At 43.2% G+C, this 22,524-nt stretch overlaps 1 protein-coding gene across 4 annotated transcripts in view; it reads left to right on the forward strand.

Annotated features, from left to right (window-relative positions):
• Positions 1-22,524, forward strand: part of TASOR2 (transcription activation suppressor family member 2) — an 83,340-nt gene that overhangs the window by 50,288 nt on the left and 10,528 nt on the right. For all 4 annotated transcript variants that reach the window (XM_089527443.1, XM_089527440.1, XM_089527441.1 and 1 more), the window contains 4 exons: positions 3,881-4,054; positions 6,234-7,119; positions 10,717-11,158; positions 14,420-17,596. In XM_089527443.1, coding sequence (XP_089383569.1) covers positions 3,881-4,054; positions 6,234-7,119; positions 10,717-11,158; positions 14,420-17,596 — 4,679 coding nt within the window. The remainder of the gene's footprint in view (positions 1-3,880; positions 4,055-6,233; positions 7,120-10,716; positions 11,159-14,419; positions 17,597-22,524) is intronic.

The following is a 22,524-nucleotide window of genomic DNA, read 5'->3' on the forward strand; positions in this document are numbered from 1 at the left end:
TCTGCTTTAACGCACAGACATCTGTGGTGGCTAGAATCTATTCTTTAAAGATCACCTGGCTAAGACACAGAGTATGGGAAAGAAGCCCTTTTGCATGCTGATGTGCCTTTGGAAAGCACATTTTTCAAAAATGCCTTGGCTTATTATTTATTTTATTTTATTTAGAGTATTTATACCTACTCTTCAGCCACAAAAGTGCAAAGCAGCCTACAGATTGTTAATCCGACAGTTCCCTGCCCTAAGGCTTACAATCTAAAAAAACATGCTACAAAAGGAAAAGGTAATGGTAGTGGGGAAGGCGATGATGTCCAGCAGATCCTGTTGGTTCTTCTCTCCCTACAAGGCCAGGCTGGTAGCAATGAAGATGGAGGGAGGGCCTTTCAATTTCTCCTGGGGCTAGGCATGGTGGAGCTGGGCCTGCCTCTCCTTCTCTCCCTCTGAGACCAGGATAGTAGCAGTTAAGATGGAGGGAGGGCCTTTCAGCTTTCTCAGGGGCTAGGCTTATTATGCACAGAGCCCCTGGTTTGTCTCCCTTGCCAGAAATGTACTGCACTGGTAGGCGTTGTTGCTGTTGTGTGCCTTCAAGCCATTTCTGACTTAGGATAATCCTAAGGCAAATGTGTCATGTGGTTTTCTTGGCAAGGTTTGTTCAGAGGATGTTTGCCATTACCTTCCTTTGAGGCTGAGAGAGTGTGACTTGCCCAAGGTCACGCAGCGGGTTTGCAGCACAGAGCAGGGAATTGGACCCTGGTCCCCAGAGTTGTAGTCCATATACTACATTTATCCGTGCCATCATAACAGCTGGTATTAATTCAAATGGTGCAAAAGTAAAGCTGTTTTTACTTGGTTTTGCACCATTCTTTTTGAATCACCCTGAATTTATTTGTATCCCATCCTTTTCCCAATTCAGGATTCAAGGCTGCTTGTAAGAAAAAAAATAGCTTTAAAAATAGCTAAATATTCATACAAAAGTTAAAACACAATTAAACTCCTAAAAAAAATAAAGTCAGTTAAAAACATAAAACATTACAAGAAAAGCATCAAATAGGGGGGAAGTGAAAATGTGATAACGTGAAATAGGGATGGGATGTGCAGAGGAGGCTTTTGTCTGATAGCTGCCTTGGGTCCCTATGGGGAGAAAAGTGGCATACAAATAAAATCAGTAAAAGGAAATAAATCAGCAGTATTAGTGTACGTAAGTCAATGGAAAGCAACAATGTAGGATCTGGGGGGCAATTTTCTGAGTAAGAACTTTAGCCACCATGTGTGTGTGCGCGTGTTGTGTGCCTTCAAGTCATTTCCTACCATTAAAGTAAGCCTATCAAAGGTTTTCTTGACCTGTTTCAACAGAGGGGGTTTGCCATTGCCATTCTCTGGGTCTGAGAGAGTATGACTTGCCCAAGGTCACCCAATGGGTTTTTATGGCTGAGTGGGGATTCGAACCCTGGTCTCCAGAGTTGTAGTTAATGCTCAAACCACTGTACCATGCTGCAGCCCCTGGGGGGAAAAATGCCTTTTTGGGGTTTGAAAAATTAGTTATTTTTTGATAGACACTAGCAGTGTGTGGTGAGGGATGGATGGAAAGTGCAGCTCCTGGAGGCTTATAGGTCAAACTCTGGAAGGGTCACAGGTAGGGTTGCCATAACCCGGCTGCAACCGGGATTATCCCGGTTCTGGCGGCCCCTGGTCCCTCCCATCCTGGGTGCCGCCAAAAACCGGGACAACCCCGGTTGCAGCCGGGTTGTGGCGCTTGACTGCGCTGCCCTCCTCCTCCTCCACTGCGCAGAGGAGGAAAAGGAGGGCCGCGTGGCCTGGGGCGGAGGAGGCAAAGGGGGTAGCCCCACGCTGCCCTCCCCGCGCGGCCCCACGCTGCCCTCCCTGCCTCCCAGCGCGGCCCTGCGCGGCCCTCCTTGCCTCCCTGTGCGACCCTGCATGCCCCCCACGCCTCCCCGCACCACCCTCCCTGCCTCCCAGCGCGGCCCTGTGCGGCCCTCCCTGCCTCCCCGCGTGGCCTCCTCGCACGGCCCTGTGCCACCCACCTTCTTCTCCTCTGCCTCCTCCGCCCCGCCCCCAGGCCGCGCGGTGCATGGAGGAGGGGGGAGGAGAAGAAGGAAGAGGAGGAGGAGAAGGAGGAGGAGGAGGAAGAGGAGGAGGGAGCAGAAGGAGCAGAAGGAGGGGGAGCAGAAGGAGGAGGTGGTGAGTGGCCAGAGGCCTCAAGAGTTTTTTAAATGTTATTTTACAGGGGGTTGGACTGGATGGCCCTTGCAGTCTCTTCCAACTCTATGATTCTATGATTGATTCCATGATTCTAACAAGTCTCCCTTGCTTTGACAATGATAGTGTGATGATGATGATGATGATGATGATGATATGAGTCAGCTTGAGAGGCATGCAGGCACTGTTTCTGAAGCCGAGAGTGTGTCACCGTCCAAAGTGTGTTTTGGGTGCTTTTAATGCTAACAAATCTCCCTTGCTTTGACAATGATAGTGTGGTGATGATGATGATGATGATGATGATGATGATGATATGAGTCAGCTTGAGAGGCATGCAGGCACTGTTTCAGAAGCCGAGAGAGTGTGACTTTCCAAAGTGCCTTTTCTGTGTGTTTTTGGTTCTGAGGCATGGTCAATGTAAATTACTGTGATTTTTACAAAGTCATGTGCAGTGAAGAAAAACCAAAGTCCCTTGACACACAATTCTGAGAAGTACACTTGGTGCAAGAACTGTGAAACCACCTTGACATGTTCAATATGCATAGCCATGTTAAACCATGCTAAGTGTTAAACCCAAGGGGTTTGGTTATGGGATAAGCCTCTGATGCAAGAGGCCATGTTAAGTAAAGCCATGTTCAATGCCCATGCATTTATATTAACATTTTTTAAAAAAATCATCATTTTTTTTGCGTGTCTTCCATTTTTTATAAAAATGTGTCCTACATTTGAAAATCCTGTCCTACATTTGTCCCGGTTTGGAGGTCCTGACTTATGGCAACCCTAGTCACAGGCCATAAAATTGCCCTATTACCCACCCTTGAAGTAAGGGTTCTTCAGTGTTGTGAACGCATGGTACATAACATTTGCATTTGGCCAACATTAATGCAGATTAATGGTGGGAGGAGTGTGGTACAGGCAGAGAGCCATCATGTTGAAAATCGAATCCAGATGTGACTGGAAGTCACTTTTGATTTGCACTTCTGGGGTCCCCCCTGGCTAATTTTCCATATTTAAAGTACAGGTTGAGTCTCCCTTACCTGAAATGTTTGGGAGCAGACATGTTTTGGCTTTCAAAGTTTTCTGGATTTTGAAATATCACATATACATAATAAGGTACAGAAGTCTAACACAAAATTCATTTATATGTTGTATACACCTTACACACATGTAGCCTGAAGGTAATTTTAAATTCAATATTTGTAATAATTTTGTACATGAAGCACAATTTGTGTACATTGAACCATCAGAAAATAAGGGTGTCACTATGTCAACCACCCATATGGACAATTTTGGAATATTTTGGATTTAGAGATTCTGGATAAGAGAGACTCAATCTGTATGCTTTTGAGGGGAAGGAGGAAGTGTTGTGATGCAAGGCAACATAATAGAGACATTTTAGGGGTGGTATTTGCTAGAATATTTTAAAAGATTTTTGTGGGGGGTGGTCTGGGGCTGGGGGGAAAGAGACAGCAAAAATGAGGTTGGGGCCATATGTAGTCTGTAGGCTGCACTTTCTTCACTTCTGATATATATGTGTCATGGGGCAGTCTGTATCATTTCTTTATATCAGTTCACATGCTCTGTTTGGTTTATAATAGATCACCATTTATTATGGTAATACATTGAGACTAATTGCCTCCTCTAAAAAGGACTGTCTTTCACCAAGGTGCTGAAGTTTTGTCAGCAGAATTTGTGCAAGGAGCAAGGTGTGAGTCACCTGTCAAAGCCACATCCCCTTCGGAAAGTCTTGCTGTGATGGGAAAAAAGCAGCGGCTCTTGAGACCCAGAAAGGATGAAGAAAAGGCCAAAACTGAGGATCAAGTGGAGACGAGGAGGCCCAGTAAGATCATAAGGCTTCTGGCTTGGAAATTGTTGTGGAATTGTTGCATGCTTTCAAGTCGTTTCCGACTTTTGGCGACCCTAAGGCAAACCTATTACAGGGTTTTCTTGGCGCGACTTCTTCAGAAGGGGTGTTGCCATTGCCTTTCTCTAAACTACAAATTCCAGTACAGTGGTGCCTCGGGTTACGAAATTAATTCGTTCCGCTGTCAATTTCGTAACCCGAAAGGCTTTCGCAAGCCGAATCCCCATAGGCGCTAATGGGGAAAAGCCGCTTTTTGGTGCGAAATCGCGCCGAAAAGCACCAAAAGTTTTTTCGTAACCCGAAAAAACTTTCTTAACCCGAAACAGTTTTTTTAAATTAATTTTTTTCGTATCCTGAAAATTTCGTAACCTGGGTAATTCGTATCCCGAGGTACCACTGTATTCTGTAGGATAGAGCCATGGCAGTTAAAGCAGTGTCAGACTACATTATTTATAGTCTGAAGTGAGCCAAAGGGCATAACCAGTTTTTTTTTTTAAATCTCTAGCACTTTCTGAATTCAGAATTAGGACACCAGTACAAATTGTCTGCGATAGTGAAGGGGTTGATGTAAATGAGGGGCACCTAAGCTTATATGAATTGATTTGGATTGATTGATTGATACTTGCTTTTTAATCCCACTCTTCCTCTAAAGAAATTAGAGTAGTCCACAAACATTCTGGAATCGGTCATTCAGCTCCAGCTCTTTATCCTCTGTTTTTTACTGTCCAGCTCCAACTCCTTCATAAATGGCAGATATATATTAATTAGTGCCAGTTGAGTCTATCTTATCCAAAATGCTTGGGACTAGAAGTGTTTTGGATTTTGGAATATTTTCATATACATAATGAGATATCTTGGAGATGAGACTCAAACGTGAAATTCAATTATGTTTTTTATACACCTTACATATATAGCCTAAAAGTAATTTTATACATAATATTTTTAACAATTTTGTGCATGAAACCAGAGGCGTAACTAAGGAGGTGCAGGGGATGCGGACCGCACCAGGTGACACCTAAAGAGGGGTGATATTGCTGCTCCTCAGAAATTGGCCTTTTGGCAGAAACTAGCTGTGGCATTCGTCTGTCTCCTTTGAAAATGCTGAAGAGATGGTGTGAGAGGGGCAAACCTCAGAGGAAAGAGAAAGGAGAGGCCCCATGTTTTATTTTGTTTTTAAAATTAAATATATATTTTAAAATAAATAAATTGTTTTTTACATAACATCTTTAACTACATGAAACTATGTACATGTAAATATGTTTAGGTTGTCTTTATGGTATTGTAATTTAATGGTACAGTTTTAAATTTACTAGCTCTTTGTGTCACAACTATTACCATTGCATTCAGTAAAATGGGAATTATGATTTATGAATAACATTAGTACAAAAAGCATTCCTAAGGATATTGTATGGTGTGGTATGGGAGGAAGTCAAGGGGTGTGTGATTCCATGCGTTACTGCTCCAGGTGATGCCACTGCATAAAACCAAGTTGGTGTACATTGTGAACCATCAAAAAGCAAAGGTATCACTAATTCAACTGCCCATGAAAAACATTTTGGATTTTGGAGTATTTCAGAATTTCAGATAAGGGAGACTCAACCTATAATAACAAATTTACTGCAGTGAAATGATCGTAAAAGTCATTTCAGCAGCAGCACATGAATGGTCAGTGTGCTTAATGTTTTCCACCTTAAGGCATGGTGAAATGCTCAAATGCAGCCGGCTTCATTGGAAGCCTCTCTGGTGTGCTAAATTTATATTTAAGAAATTTTGTCTATCAAAAAGACAACTTTCTTCCTGAAAAAATATAAAATATAGGTATAAAATGATATATTTTCCATATATATTTTATTATACATTTTTATTTTGTAACTGGAATCTACCAACTCCAACCCCAAGTCTTCTCAGAATTGCTTCTGACTCTGACTCCATGGCTTTGACTTCACAGCCCTGACTACAGGGCTTCGCCCACCATTTTATCTTTCTATTTTATCCTTAGTTAGGTTAGATAGAATGAATAGCTCCAGTGACATTCATGGTTGGACCATGATCTTTACCTGACAGTCCAGTTCTGGTAACCCAGAGCAGCTCTTGGAAATTAGCATTTGATGGTGCCTTTTCTAATGCTTTACTGATACTTCTTTTTCTTGAACAGTCACAAGACAAAGCACCCAGCGTAGTATGAGTGAAAATGCCTTGGAAGCCCAGAAGGAGGCTAGTGAGAAGAGTGACCTTGAGAGTGAGAAAACCACTATTCAGGATTCTGAATCTTTGGAGAAAAAGGATAAATGCGACTCCCATGCCTTGAACATGTTGGCTGATCTTGCACTGGCTGATTCTCCAATGTCCAGCGATGGCAGTCAAGCCTCTTCAACTGGCATTCCATTACAGGAATGCTGTCATCCGCAAGATGGGAAGATTTTGCCCAAGACTTCAGACCACGAATATCACAGAGCCATGAAAAAACTGAAAAGTGCTTCCCTTTCTGGCAAAGTTTCCCAATATTCTCTTTTGTCTTCTGGAAAAGGTGATCTAAGCCCAGAATTACCTTCAAGTTCTCAAGAGAGAACCTGCACAAATTCAAGACAAAAGGGGAACAAGAAACCTGGTTCAGCAAAGTCCCAGGCAGTGCTTCCAGGAGAAGCTGCTGATATTTTGGATCCAAACATTCACACTCATGACATTTCTGCAGAACATTCATACGCCTCTTCAGCATTAGATTCATCAAAAAAAGGAGTGCCACATTCTCCTGATTTAAAGAATGGGGTGAAGTATGTGAAATCTGGGCCCTTATTGCCTCCCGGAAAAGTGTTACCTTTCCGGCATCAGCTGACCGTTTGCCATCAGCAGAAACAGTTGAAGAACAATGTGCAGATTATGACTGGAAGGTTAAAGGAAGACTTCTCGAAATCCCACAAAGTGACCCTTCGTGACAGAACTGTTAAAGTGACTTTCCAGTGGGAGCCAGACTACCTTTTCACTTTAGATAGCAAATATACAAACAATTCCTTAGAGAAAACAGTTGTTCGAGCTGTGCATGGGTAAGTGATTCTCGGGTTTGGGAAGGGAAGCCTTGTTTGTGTTTTGGACCAAACTGATTGTGCCTTGTCTTCATTTGTCCTCTCTTGTCAAAAACTGAGCCTGGAGAGAGGAAATATATAAATAAGGGCTGTGTGTGTCCCATTCAGGGTCAGGATTCATGGAATGGAAGATCAGTTGCCTGTAGGAAACCCACCACAAGTGGAGCGTGAGAGCAGCAGCACTGTCAATTGTGCACTCTTGGGCAACTGATTTTCCCCATTTCTTGGGGAAAATAGAGCAGATGATCCAGTAGGGGAAATGCAGCATAAAACAAGTAAAGAGGTACTACAGGAATACTTGGCAACTCTAAATGAATTCAGATCTCCAGGTCCAGATGAACTACATGTAAGGGTATTTTAAAAACTGGCAGAAGTAACCTCAGAACCACTGGCAATCATCTTGGGGAATTCCTGGACAACAGGAGAGGTCCCAGCAGATTGGAAGAGGGCAAATGTTCCCCCTCTTCAAAAAAGGAAAAAGAGAGGACACAAATAATTACTGCCCTGTCAGCCTGACATCAATGCCAGGAAAGATTCTAAAGCAGACCGCTAAACAGACAATTTGTAAGCACTTACAAAGGAATGCCGTGATTACTAAAAGCCAGCATGGGTTTCTCAAACACAAATCACACCAGACTAATCTTACCTCTTTTTTTTTCATTGAGTCAGAAGCTTGGTAGATTAAGGGAGTGCTGTGGATGTAGTCTGTCTTGATTTCAGTAAGGCCTTCAACAAAATCTACCATGATCTTCTTGCAAAGCTAGTAAAATGTGGGCTAGACAATGCTACTATTAGGTAGATTTTTAATTGGCTAACTGGCCAAACCTAAAGGATGCTCACCAATGGCTTCTCTTTATCCTGGAGAGAAGTGACTTGTGGGATGCACAGGGTTCTGTCCTGGGCTCAATGCTATTCAACACTTTTATCAGTGACTTGGATGGTGGAATAGAGGGCATGCTTATCAAATTTACGGATGACACCAAATTAGGAGGGGTTACTGATATTCCAGAGGACAGGATCAGAATTCAAAACGACCTTAAAAGATTATAGAATTGGGCCAAAACTAACCAAATTAATTTCACCAGGGAGAAATGTAAGGTACTACACTTAGAAAAAAATTAAATGCATATAGGATGGGTGATACCTGGTTTGATGGCAGTATATGCAAAAAAGATCTAGATGTCTTAGTGAATCAAAGGCTGAACATGACTAGCAATGTAATGCAGCAGCTAAGAAAGCTAATACAATTCTAGGCTGCATTAATAGGAATAGAGTGTCTAGATGGAGAGAAGTAATGGTATCACTCTATTCTCTGGTCAGACCTCACCTGGAATATTGTGTTTTGGAATATCCAGTTTTGGGTACCAGAGTTCAAGAAGGATGTGGACAAACTAGAGAGTGTGCTCAGAGGAGGGCGACCAGAATGGTGAAAAGTCTGGAAATCATGTCCTATGAGGAGCAGCTTTGGGAACTGGGCATATTTACCTGGGGAAGATAACGTTAAGAGGTTAAACATGATAGCTCTGTTAAAATATTTGAAGGGATGTCATATTGAGGATGGAGCAAGCTTGTTTTCTGCTGCTCCAGAGACTAGGACACGGTACAATGGATGCATGCTACAGGAAAAGAGATTCCACCGGAACACAATCCCTCGGAGGGTGGTGGAGTCTCCTTCTTTGGAGGTTTTTTAAACAGAGGCTGTATAGCCATCTGTCAGAGGAAACACTTTGATTGTGTCTTCCTATGTCACAGAAGGGGGTTGGACTGGATGGCCTTTCTTCCAACTCTATGATTCTGTAATAACACAAGGGCATAGTGCATCTGATATTAGAGATGATAGGTAACCATTCTGACTTGTCCTGTGTGAGGAAGCCCTTCTTTTAATAATAATAATAATAATAATAAGTTTTATTTATATACCGCTATTCCAAAGATCATAGCGGTGAACAGCAAGTAAACTAATTAGCAAGTAAGCTAATTTGCCCCCAACAGTCAGGGTACTCATTTTAGTGACCTCGGAAGGATGCAAGCCTGAGTAGAGCTAATCTCTCAGTCCCTACCATTCAGGTTCTTGTATCATGAGAGAAGGAGGAAAACCCCCTTCTCTCTGGTTTTAACTCTCTGTCTTTGGCATGGCCTTGTCTTCAGGAAGTATGGGGTCTTTAAGGGATAGTCCTTAGATCTGGGTTTTCTAGAAGTTCTTCAGAACTGAGTTGCAACTGTCTTGATATCCATGGGGACAACCTTTTTCCTAACAGGTCCAAGATGAACTTCTCTGGTGGATGGCCTGTGCCATTTCTCTTATGTTTCCTGCTTTCTGTGTGTAGCCTGTTTTGGGGATGGTCCCTGTGGAGCGCCTTTGATATGGAAGATGCTGCGGCCTTGGCTTGTAGGTTTTTCTATCTAGTCCATAGCCTTTTTTTTTAACCTCAAAATTTGAGGCTGGTTAGAGCCCAGGATACTGTCGTTTGGAGCTGAGCTCTGCTTTGCACCTCTGGAACCAGTTCCACAGAGGCTTAATCGTCAGTGTGCCAGACAGACCCTCCTCTGGAAACTGATGAAACTGTGGATTCTTCCACCAAGATTTGCTAGAGTTTATTGTAAATTGCCACAAAGGCTGAACCAGATTTTAAAAGTGTATGCATATGTGTCTGTGTATACACACATATTATGTAAATATACATACATGCTGGAGGAACGGTAAGCTGTGAAATAGAGCCCAAGTTGTTCAAGATTTGGAAGACTTGTAATAATAATAGATTTGTACTAAAGTTGATAATGCTGGTAAAAATTGAAGGCAATAGGAGAAGAAGAAGAGCCCATTACAGGTGGATTCACTCAATTGAGGAAGTTACAACTCTGAGTTTGCAAGAGCTGATGCAGGCTCTTGATGACTGGGGGTTATTGAGGTCCCTCATTCATAAGGTTGCCATAAATTGAAGCCAACTCAATATCACACAACAAGAACTGTAGGGTTGGAAAGGATCTTAAGGCTCATCTATTCCATTGCTCTGCCTGTAAAAGTTTTATACGCCTTAAGATTTTTTTCTTTATTCACAGCAACAATTGTACCATTCCTGGGAAGACCTTTTTGCAGACAGCTGCAATTTGAACCTCTAGAATGGATATTGATGTTGTTGTGTGCCTTCAAGTTATTGCTAGATAATGGCAACCTTAAGGTGAACCATTGGGGTGTTGTGGCAAGATTTGTTGAGGGGTGTTTTACCATTGCCATCCTCTGAGGCTGAGATTGTCAACTTGCCCAAGGTCAACCAGTGGGTTTCCAGGACTTAGCAGGAATTTGAACCCTGGTCTCCCAGAATCCTAGTCCGACACTCAACCACTGCACCACACTGACTCTTCCCATTTCTGGGACCTAACAAATGGTAAGGTACATATGGAAGATGATTACTTACTGAAAAAATGTGGGTACTGAGATTCATAGGATTGAGATGCGTTTTTGTGGTCTTGCTTATTTAACTAAACTGTTTTGTGGTTTTGCTTACTCACTTAAAAACACACTTAAAAACAAAGAAATATTCTTTGTGCTTTCTCTAGGCCCTGGGATGTCAGTCTGTCCGATGGCATCGAAGAAATGAAGCTCATACTTCACATGTGGGTAGCTCTGTTTCACAGCAAGCTGTTTAAATCCCCTACTGTAAGGACAGTGGTCGAGCACAGCAACCCTGCCAAATACGTCTCTCTGAACCGTATTATAGATCCTTTGGAACTTGTGGACAATTCCGAGGGTGCATACAGTTTGGAGAAATGCCCTGCAGATTCTATTTCTGAGGCTACCCAGATATCCAGCAGAGTTGAAGAGAGAGCAATTTCTCTCTCTGACAAACCCCTCTCTTGTAACGAACTGTCTTCAACAAATTGCATAGAGGATGAGCTTCAGCCCACGAATCCCAAGGAACCCAATGATCTGCTTCCTAAAAGAGAAGTTCTCCAGACCATTGCCAGTAGTTGTGAGGATGCAGTTCCTCCTTTGGTTGAGGTAAGATTTGGGTATTTATTCTACGGCCATCTGTCATGCTTATCAGATAGGCAGATATTGAATGACAGAAGTTGTATCTGGGTGGTCAGACACCACAATAAACTTGGTGCCGTGTAGCAATGAAGGCATCAATATCATGTTTTATTTATTTGTTTGTTTATTAAAATATTTATACCAGTTTAAGAATATTAGAAAACTTTAAGTGCAAATATCTAAAACCAGTTAAAGCAGTTTAAAATAATGTAAACATTAGCATATGGGCCAGTGGGGTAGCAATAGCAATTGCAAGTACATTTCTGCACTGTTTATCTGTGAACTAGCACTCCCTAAGTGGTTGACACTGTGTGTCAGCCAATTGCCGCCAACAAGCTGGGCACGCATTTTACTGACTTACGAAAGGATGGAAGGCCAAGTGGACCTTGGAGCCCTGCCTGGGATCGAACTCACAACCTTGTGGCTGTAGTACTGGCATTTAACCACTATGCCATCAGGGCTTCTGGATACTTAGGTCCTGAAGGATTTTAGAAAATAAAACCTTCTTTTGAGCTGGCAGTGAAATGACACTGGTGCTACTTGGGTGTCTTAGGGAAGAGAATTCATACCGGGTGCCACAGCAAAGAAGGCCCTCTCCCATGTCTTCCTAGAGACTGTCACCCCGACACATAGAAGAGCACCTCTCCAACAGATCTAATTCTCAGGCATGTGTATGTAGTGGACTTCAGCAAAACTGATTTATATCATACAAAACACAGTGTAAACCACCTGGACCCTTTTCTGCTTTTTAAGAACAGTGCTTCTCATGAAGGAAGCTTTGAATGAAGATTCTAACACATTGACCTGTTGGGAGTGTTCCGGAGGCATGCTCCTGTTTTTGTTTTTTAAAACAATAGGGGATGAAAAAAGTGGTGATGGGAGCTGAGAACCTCTGTGCAACCTCTTTCACAGTTTGCATACAGTCCAAAGGACACATTGGTTCCTACTCTTACTTTAGGAGGGGCTAAATCTGGGTTACATGCTACCAGTTGCAATTATGCTTGGCCTAGCCCTAGGCTACATGAGGACAAGAGGACAAACAGACATGCTGCTTGCAGAAAACAAATAATTTAGAGAGAGCCCAGGATCGCCTGAGGGGGCTGGGAATTGGAGGCACTGCATTGCAGTGGTTCCGTTCCTTTCTCTCAGGTGGATCATAGAGGGTGCTGCTCGGGGACGGTTGCTCCAGTAACAGAGAGCTCACCTGTGGTGTCCCACAGGGTGCTATTCTGTCCCCGATTTATTTAACATCTATATGAAGCTGCTGGGTGAGATCATTCGGAGTTATGGAACTGGGTGTTATCAGTATGCCAATGACACCCAAATCTATTTCTCCATGTCTCATTCGTCGGCCTTGAATTCTGATGGCATCTCCTCTCTCAATCAATGTCTTCGGGCAGTAATGGGCTGGATGAGGAAAAACAGATTGAGGCTGAATCCAGACAAAACGGAAGTGCTCATGGTAGCGGCCCCAGAAACCAAGAATTGGGTTGCAACCTCCGGTCCTGGACGGGGTCACACTCTCCGTCAAGGACTGCGTTCGCAGTCTGGGGGTGCTCCTTGACTCGTCGCTCCTGATGTTGAACCAGGTAAATGCGACAGTCAGGAGCGCCTGTTATCAGCTTCGGCTGATACGCCGCTGTGCCCTTTTCTGGAAGTAAGGGATCTTGAGACTGTTGTGCACGCACTGGTAACCTCATGTCTAGACTTCTGTAATGCGCTCTACATGGGGCTACCCTCGTGCTTGGTCCGGAAACTGCAACTAGTACAGAATATGGCAGCCAGAGTAATTTCTGGAACATCCAGGAGGGACCATATTACCCCAGTTCTAAGGTCCCTCCACTGGCTACCCATTAGCTTCCGGACCCAGTACAAGGTGTTGGTTATCACCTTTAAAGCCCTAAATGGCTTGGGACCAAACTATCTTCGGGACAGCCTTCTCTCCTACAATCCTCCCTGCGCACTCTGCTCCTCTGGGAGAGGCCTACTTCAGCCACAAAAATCTAGGCTTTCGACTACCTCCCATAGGGCATTTTCCATCGTCACCCCCAGACTGGAACGGCCTCCGGATGAGATCCGTCTACTTACATCCTTAGACAGCTTTAAAAAGGCTGTTAAGTCGGATCTCTTCCAGCAGGCCTTCCCAGAATAGAGAACCCAGCCTTAGAAAAACGTCTGGGAAAGATACTGCTGCTCCCACTGATTGCTTGTTGGTAAGATGTTGTTGACCTTGTGGTCAGTTTTCAACTTGTATGTTTGTTTGTTTGTTATTGTTTTTTGTTCTGTTTTTTAAATATTGCATTGAATTTAATACTTTTTTAAGGAGGGGAGGGTACCAGGGATTTTATATGTTTTGTATTTTTAACTTTGTTAGCCACCCCGATTGTTCTCAGAGGGGTGGGATACAAATAAATTTTATTATTATTATTATTATTATTATTAGAATGATCTTGTCTTCTCACTTCAGCCTCTGGAGATGTTAAGAAGGAGCTGGCAGAGAAGATAGTGGTGAATTCTTGGAGGCAACCTTAGGTGCTTCCCAAGGCAGAAATGAATTTGATTACATGGGAAGGACCCTGCAGGATCAGCCCAAAGTTATTTATTTATTTATTTGGAGTATTTCTACCCCACTCTTCAGCCACAAAGTCTCTTGAGTGGCTTACAAATGGTTAATTTGGCATTTCCCTGCCCTCAGGCATACAATCTAAAAAGACAAGACACAAAAGGAGAAGGGAATGGCAATGAGGAAGATTATCGTGGTTCTTCTCTCCCTCTGAGGGATGGCAGATGGACTGCAGGGAGGCAAGATGGAGCTGGTGTACCTCTCTCTCCCTCTGAGGCCGGAGTTCCCTTTAATCCAGCGACTGGTTTCCCACAGTGTCCAATCAAATACCGAGTTTGGAAATGGAAAAGGCAGGGAGAGTTGACAAGTGTCTTGCAAGCCACAATGCGTGGCTAATGGGAGTGTGTGTGAGGTATTTGTGTGGCGAGTGACAAGTTGTGTCACCCTGCTTAAAAAAGAATTGTACTAAAGTGTAGAAGAGGTTGCGCTGGTTCAATATATTCCAAAAATGCCTGCTAAAAACACATTTTTTTGTTTATTTGTTTGTTAGGCTTGTTTGTTTGTTTGTTTGCTAGGCTGATTTTAAACTCTGTAGGCATTTTGCCTGTGCCTGCTTTTATCTACTGAAGATTTGAAACATAAACATTGTGCCTTTTCCTCGTCAGGTGGCTGATGGAAAACATGAAGGAGAGTTTCGGCTGGATCCTGGCATCCCTGTTGAGACCCTACATGGAAACGCATTGGGTGAATCCAGTGATGACAGTGCAAAGCATTGGAAGTTGAGAGCAGATGCAAAAACAGAATCAAGTGAAGCGGTTAACTTAAGTGAAATTTCTCAAAGTGATGCTACTCCTGTAAACACCAAACTCCCAGACAATTCAGGCAAACAGCACGTGAAAAACACTGCAGCTTCAGCTTCAGCGGAGAGTCGGGAAACAAGCAGTGCTTCTCTTGCAGAGGAGAGGGGGGAGAGCCACCGGATTGGTGGAGTTGAGTTGCTACGTACTTCTGAAACAGCATGGTTAGAAGCCAGTGCTCAAGAAGATGGTGGTCTACATTGTGAAGAAGTGATAAAGTCACAGGATCTTCCCATGGATGAGGAAGATGGAAATGAAGAGAGTGTGGAGTGGGAATCAATTGATCTAGCTCTTTCAGACAGCAATGATACAGACGAGGAATCCCGTGATGTAGACCTGGATCAAGAGGGAACTGAGGAAATTGGTATGGTAGAAGAAGGAGAAACAGGCCGCATGGGTGGCATGGCATTACCAGCTGAGAGCCTACTTTTTCCTGTAATAACATCAGCTACAGTTTCTGAGTATCAGATAGACTTGCCCAACACTAAAGACGATTCTGTAGTATCACCAGCAAATTCAACATCTCTACATCAAAAGAATTTGGTTGAGGGTTTCTGCCTATTACAGGAAGATATAGCACAAGACAGAGTGGATTCAGTTCCTCCCCAGGCTAGCTCTGTTCAAGATGAAAAAGTGGAATTATCAACAACTGAAGACACTGCTATATCTGCCAGTCAAATGGATGTGGGTGAAAACTCCTTTATTTCATGGGAAAATAAAGGGATTAAGTCAGCATATTCTGCTTCTACGCATGATTCTGAATTGCTCCAAGCAGAAAAGGATTTGGCAACTCAAGGGGAGTTGGAGAGAAAAGCCTTGTTTCCAAACCCAGATGATTTAACTGATATTTCCTGTGATTCCATGGAAGAGAAAGATCTCAGTCAGTCTAATTCAGTTTCACTACAGGCTACTCTTGATGCAGCTGTAGAGTTCCTAGGGGACCAGGAAGTCTCAACAGAGCCAACCAAGCATCACATATTCCTAAATCGAATGGATTTGATTGAAGATATTTCCCAGGATGACATTCACCTTGCAGATTCAGTTGCCTTCCAAACCTCCGAAGGGTGCCAAGTACAGAACAGCCTATTAACTCAAAGAGAAGCTACAGGAAACCAAGACAGGTCTCTTCTATTAGTTCAAAATCTTGCACCTGCAAAAGAAATGGTTTTGATACAAGGTTCCTGTGCTCCCCAGAAAGAGGAAGGAACCCCCTTAGTTAGTACAGCTCAATTTCCAGATGGTCCTGTGCATCAAACATCTCATGAAACAACAGACTTGGTAAGGAACCAGGAAGACTCTTCTACCTCTGCCAGAACAACAGCACTTCCAGAGCCAATGGATTTGGCTGAAAACACCTGCATTTCCCAGGAGAAGAAAGCATGCCACCTGGCTGACACAGTTCCACTGAAAGCTAATGAAGCCATTCAAATACAGCAGAGTACAGACATCTTAGAGAAACAGAATACCAGGCAACGCTTCAAGGCAGATAACTGGAAATTTCACTTGAACTCTGAAGATCAAAAATGCTGTGTTAAAAATGAGAATATTGGAGCGACTTCGGCCATTCGAGATGTCACATCTGATGAGAAAATAAACCAGATATCTCTTACCATTTCTGAAGATGTCAAATCTGTCCTTTGTGAGTTGATAGATGCTGTGAGTGCCAGGAGTGAAGAGAGTGAGGAAACCTGTGCTCAAGAGACCTCAAGCTTAAATGGGATTAGTTCTTCAACTCTGGAGTATGTGACTCCTCTTGACAGTGAGGAAGAGAATACTACAACTGACCAGTTTGCTCGAACTGACCAAAGATGGATGGTTAATGAAAATTTAGAGCAGTGTAGGATCTTTGCTCACCAGGATACAGCTACTTCACAAGAACAAGAGGTGTGTCATTCAGCACTGCATGAAAACATGAGGTATGATCAAATGAATACATTTGAAAAAAGGACTCCTCAAGAGAATGAGACTGCTTCTTCTGCACTAGATGCTCTTCCAAGTTCTTCTTGCATAGATTGGCCAACAACAAACACAACAAGCTTACTGTACAAATCCCCTTCGGTCAGTTTAGCTAACCCAAGAGATGATAATTCCATTGCTTCTGTGTTGTGTGAAACAGAAGTAGGACAAACTAGCCACAGAGCATCCATGTCTGAAGGGCAAGACCAGCTCAGTGAGGCATTTGCTAAAGCTAGGGATCTTTGTTGTACGAGGACTTTTCACTCTTCCCACAGGCATGAAAGTTTTAGAGGAGGGTTGGGACTAATAAACTCCTTGAATAAGACTTGGAGTGGCCCCACCCAAAGCACTCTAGATATGGAGTGTTTACGTTTTTATTATAGAGTAAAAGAAGTCCTCAGAAAACCACAACCTCCTACCTCCTCTGCAAAAGAGTTGTCACTCCCGGTAAAAGGTGAAGCGTTACCATTGAGAAAGGTACCTGAAATGCCTCTTTTAAACCCACCACTCAAGAGCAGAAGTCCACTTCTGATAACTATTGTGAACCCAGGCCCAAGGCATGGCATCTTACATGAATACCCAAGAAGAAGCCGATACAGTGACACCTTTGAACCACCTCCTCTCACTTCCTCACAGGAGTCACTTGCCAGAGCTGCTAGATACAGAAATCATGGGCAAGACCCAGTTGTTCCTTTTCACCTCAACAAACTAAATTACAAGAATAAGCTAAAAGATTCCCAAGGGGATATCTCTGTCATCATGGATGAATTTGCAGAGTTAAGCAGGGTGATGACGTTGGATGACAGGCCAAGTAACCAAGGACGAGAACCAAATACTACCTCAGAAGACGCTCCAGAGAACAGAGTCCCTTCTTTGCCCAGGAGGACAGCTTCCTATGAACATCTCTTCACTGAACTGTGGAGCACCGTACATACCAGACTTAAAAATGTTGTCCAGGAGGCTTGCAAAAAAACTTATGCATTTTACCTGATGGAAACAGATGACGATCCTTTCTTTGGGAGAGTAAAGGTAAAAATGTGGCTTTGAAAAATATCAGGCGACAGCTGAAAGTTAATTCTTGCTTTGTCTAGTGCAGATGTAACTCTGGCGCCCCACAAATTTTCACTTGCAAATCAGGAGGCAGCTTCTGCATTGCAACACTGTCTCTCTCATCTGTGGGTTTCCACCTTCCTCTTCTTAACTGTGGATCAGTGTTGGGTGAGGAATAATGCTAATAAGGAACCCCCTCGTAATCAGAATGTGCAAACTGGTTTAAGAACTTGCTTTCACATTCTGGTTGGAGGGTGAGGCTAAGGAGCCAGATTTCAGTCTGCATATATGTAGCAGTAACTTGTGGTTAAACAAAGGAAATGGAAGGGCTTCAGTCTAGAGGGAGGAGCATGCATTTTTAAAATTATGACTGGACTTGCAGCTCAGGACATTCATCTACCCTAGATCTCAATGTTGATATGACAACATCAGTATGTGAGCTTGAGTACTTTCCACAGTGAATCACCCTTGGTTACACATTGTTGTACTTCTCTCCACCATTTGCGCTCATGTTCTCATGGTTTATCCATGGGATGATTAAAGGGAGGGCAAGGAAATACAACACTGGAGGATGCACCAGATGGATGATTTCTGGGATTGATAGGACAAAAATGATGAGATGTGAGCCACAGACTTTATCTTACTGGACCTTTCTTTTAATAAATAAATAAACACTCAGAGAAGTTATTCTGAAGATTTCTCTTTGCTTATCGTTAATTTATCTGGGAAGGTAACTGCCCTGTCTCATTTCTCAGAATAGACTAGGCAGCTAACATTTCAGCCCACCAACTAGCAGAAGACTTAAAAAGCTATGGTGAAATAGAATTGTTTCCTAGAGCCTTTGTGTTGTTCAAGTGAGGCATCGGTTATTCCATTTGCTTGACAGACAAAGATAACCAGCTTTCAAATAAATTATGGGGCTTCCATAGAATTTACTGGTATTTCTGCCAAGGATGATAGTAATATGGAGAACAAAGCATACGAGGAAAGGGTGAAGGAGTTGGCCATGTTCAGTCTGGTAAAGAGATGACTGAAGGGTGATATGGTTGTCCTCTTTAAATATCTCAAGAACTGTCACAGAAAGGAGGGGGTAGGCCTGTTCTCTGCTGCCCCAGAGAGTAGAACCATGTCTAATGGTTTTAAGTTACAGGAGGGTAGATTATGACTGAACATTAGAAAGAACATCTTGACAGTAATACTGGTTTGGCAATGGAATCAGTTGCCTGGGTGTGTCTCTGTCTCTAGAAGTCTTCAAAAAGCTACCTGCTGGGGATGCTCTATCTTGAACTGAATGGGGGATTGGATTAAATGGCCTAGGGGGCCAATTCCATGAGTCTATGATTTAGATCTTCATTAAATATCCTTCATAGAATCATAGAGTTGGAAGAGATCGCACGGGCCATCCAGTCCAACCCCCTGCCACACAGGAAATCCAATCAAAGCATCCCCAATAGATGGCCATCTAGCCTCTGCTGAAAGACCTCCAAGGAAGGAGACTTCACTACACTCCAAGGAATGAGTGTGTTCCACTGTTGAACAGCCCTTACTGTCAGGAAGTTCTTCCTAATGTTGAGGTGGAATCTCTTTTCCTTCATCTTGCATCCATTGTTCCGGGTCCTGTTCTCTGGAGCAGCAGAAACAAGCTTGCTCCCTCCTCAATATGACATCCTTTCAAATATTTAAACAGAGCTATCATATCACCTCTTAACCTTCTCTTCTCCAGGCTAAACATCCCCAGCTCCCTGAGTCGTTCCTCATAGGGCATGGTTTCCAGACCCTTCACCATTTTAGTCGCCCTCCTTTGGACACGCTCCAGTTTCTCAGTGTCCCTTTTGAATTGTAGTGCTCAGAATTGGACACAATACTCCAGGTGGAGCCTGACCAGAGCAGAATACAGTGGCACTATTACTTCTCTTGATCTAGACACTATACTTTTATTGATGCAGCCTAAAATTGCATTGGCCTTTTTAGCTGCCGCATCGCACTGTTAACTGTTAACTCATGTTCAACTTGTGGTCTACTTGGACTTCCAGATCCCTTTCACATGTTACCTTGTCTAGCCAACATTTTACAAGCTTGTTTGCAATCCCTCGTTTCCCCACCCAGCCCCTATTTGTCACTGTCCCAAGAATGATGCACAATAGACTGTTAAAGCACAATAATATCTCTATTAGTTGCATTTCAGTCAATGTTTTCTTTTGCTGTTATTTGTATCCTTCTAGATTTTGGGATACCCTACTGTCTTTCATCTTAACCAGTGCCCTCTCCAGTTTACATTTAGCTTTTCAACAATCACAATCAAATAACAGTTTGGTCAGTTTTGTTCTTTTGCAATGTCCTGACTCCAGTCTGAATAATTCAGTGCTTCTTTCCAAGTATCCTTTCTAAGACAGGATTTCCACCACATCTGTAGATAACAGTAGCACATATGTTTATAAGCCATCATTGTTTTTGCGTTAGCCCAATTGACCAAATCTATTTTGAGGGTTTTTTTGTGGGTTTTCAGGCTATGCGGCCATGTTCTAGAAGAGTTTATTACTAATTTGAGTTCTTTGACCACCTACCCCTTATTAATTCTTTATTACCTGAGAGATAGGTAGCCATGAGCAACTGACAGCTTCAGGGGTGAATTTTGGTGCTTTATGATGCTCTCTGCCGAGTTTAATGCTGTTAAAGAAAACAGGAAAATACTTGTCTTAATGGGTGTTCCTGGTTTGCCTCGGAATTTTTAACAACGAGCCACAAAAATGATTTAAGGCCAGTATTTTCTACCCACTTTAGTGACATTTCCTGCTCGCTTTAGTCACATTCAGTAGTGCAGTTTCTGGAATGACTGGGGATTGCTGAAACAGCCTTGATATGGCCCACCTTAACCCAGAAGATCCCACAAAATCATATCTTTTCATTCACAGTGCTGGGAAGAGAAATTGATTGTCACATCCTGATGGTTTCCAGCAAGTCTAAAAACATCCCTACTCATGTAGCCATTGGAAACAGCCAAACGTCCATCACACTTGCCCCCTTAAAAGTAAAAAAGTTGAATCCCCCCTCCTTGCCTATTTCCATGTGGCTATTTCACACACCACAAGTAGCCTTAGCTGTTATGCAGGTCCTGTCCCAGGATCCCCCCCCTGCCTCATGTAACACAGCATTTGAAAGTGGTAGACCGGGAGGCCATTTCAAGCCAGTTTAGGGTCTTTCAGTCCATAGCGAAAAAGCGGAGTCAAACAGACCTAAGTCGATTGATGAACAAAGAAGTGTTTAGTCTGAAATCTGTATAGAATGGTCAAACAATCTGTAGGCCAAATGTTATATCAGAGCGATTCCAACAAGCGAAGTTCCTTCTAAGCAGCTAGCATGGCAGATGAAAGGAACTGAGAAAGAGCAGGAAGATGCAGAGCTTATATAGGGGATGGGTGGAGCTACTGCCAAAAAGTCTTCCCTAGTGATTCTAGATATTTCTGAAGCTAACAGCGCAGGCATAACCCATTTGTATCATTCGCAGAGACCACAAAAAAGAACCTGTCCTCTCTGTGCCTGTAGGACAAGTGCGTCTTGCATGTAGTGATATCCTTTAGCTCTAGAACTCTTTAGTTAGAATAAAGCTTTTCTTTAAAGTACTCTGCCTTTTGCACTTGTTTTCATGTGCTCAGCTAGTTCTTTACTAAGGGGGGATACAGATGGGTGGCTCCATGCTGCCTGTCTTTACCCCTCACTGGCTCCACACCAACCGCACCACATGGCACTGACACACTCCCTAAAAAGAAGCCGCCTAGAGCAGCTTGTTTTTAGGAGAGCCATAATGGCACTCACACACCTTGATGCCGCCGCTTCTGGTGAGTGCCGTTTGGGCGCACGGACGCTGGTGTGTCATCATTGTGTGCCCCGTGTTGGCGGGGCCGTGGCAAGGTGGTGCACGGGCAGCTCTAGTAGGGCTGGGCGCGTATGGACGCCCAGTCCTCCGCAGCCCTTAAATCAACCTCAGGCCAGTGCTTTGCACCAGTTTGTATTGGGCCTAAGTTGGCAAGGGAAAGTATATGTGGAATTACCCAGTAAAGTCCTGATGTATTGCTAAGGGGAGAGGGATTAATTCGTCAGGTGGTGGCAACAGCAAGGTTTGTTTTAGATTTAAAAAAGTGGTTTCAGGGGGTCCCATCCAGTTCAGCTGGAGTGGAGGGGGACACAGAAAACCATAACACCAATGTAGTTCTTTTAAAACTGGCACAATATACTGTCTATAGGTTATTCTAGTATTATATACTGACTGTATGGTATTCCAGTCAGCAGTTGGGCTGCCACATTTTGCACAAGCTGCTTCTTCCAAGTCTTCTCTAAGGCAGACCCATGTAGAGTACATTATTGCTGTTGTTGTTCTGTGCCTTCAAGTAATTTCTGACTTAAGGCGACCCTATCTTGGGGTTTTCTTGGCAAGATTTGTTCAGAAGGGATTAGCCGTTGCAATCTACTGAGTCTGAGAGAGTATGACTTGCCCAATATCAGATCACCCAGTGGGTTTCCATGGCTGAGCGGGGATTTGCACCCTGGTCTCTAGAGTCATAGTCCAACTCTTAAACTATTACATCATGCTGACAATTTATAGTTGGTAATGTTTACATAAATTCAATCTAGACAATGAAGAAAAAGAATTAGTCAAAGATTTCCCATACTGCTTATCAAAACAGAGATTACAGTCAAGAAATCAGAAGGTTAGGACTGGGAAGGGCAGCTATGAAAGAACTAGATAAAATCCTAAAGTGCAAAGATACAAAGCTGAACACTAAAGTAAGGATAGTCTGAGCCATCGTATGTCCCACCACCATGTACGGATGCAAGAGCTGGACAGTGAAGAAAGACGATAGAAAGACGATCAACTCGTTCAAAATGTGGCACTGAAGCGGAGTGCTGAG

This window comes from Sceloporus occidentalis, unplaced genomic scaffold (assembly GCF_023333645.1).
Source record: "Sceloporus occidentalis isolate IW3139 unplaced genomic scaffold, rSceOcc1.0.p SCAF_5, whole genome shotgun sequence".
Lineage (NCBI taxonomy): Eukaryota > Metazoa > Chordata > Lepidosauria > Squamata > Phrynosomatidae > Sceloporus > Sceloporus occidentalis.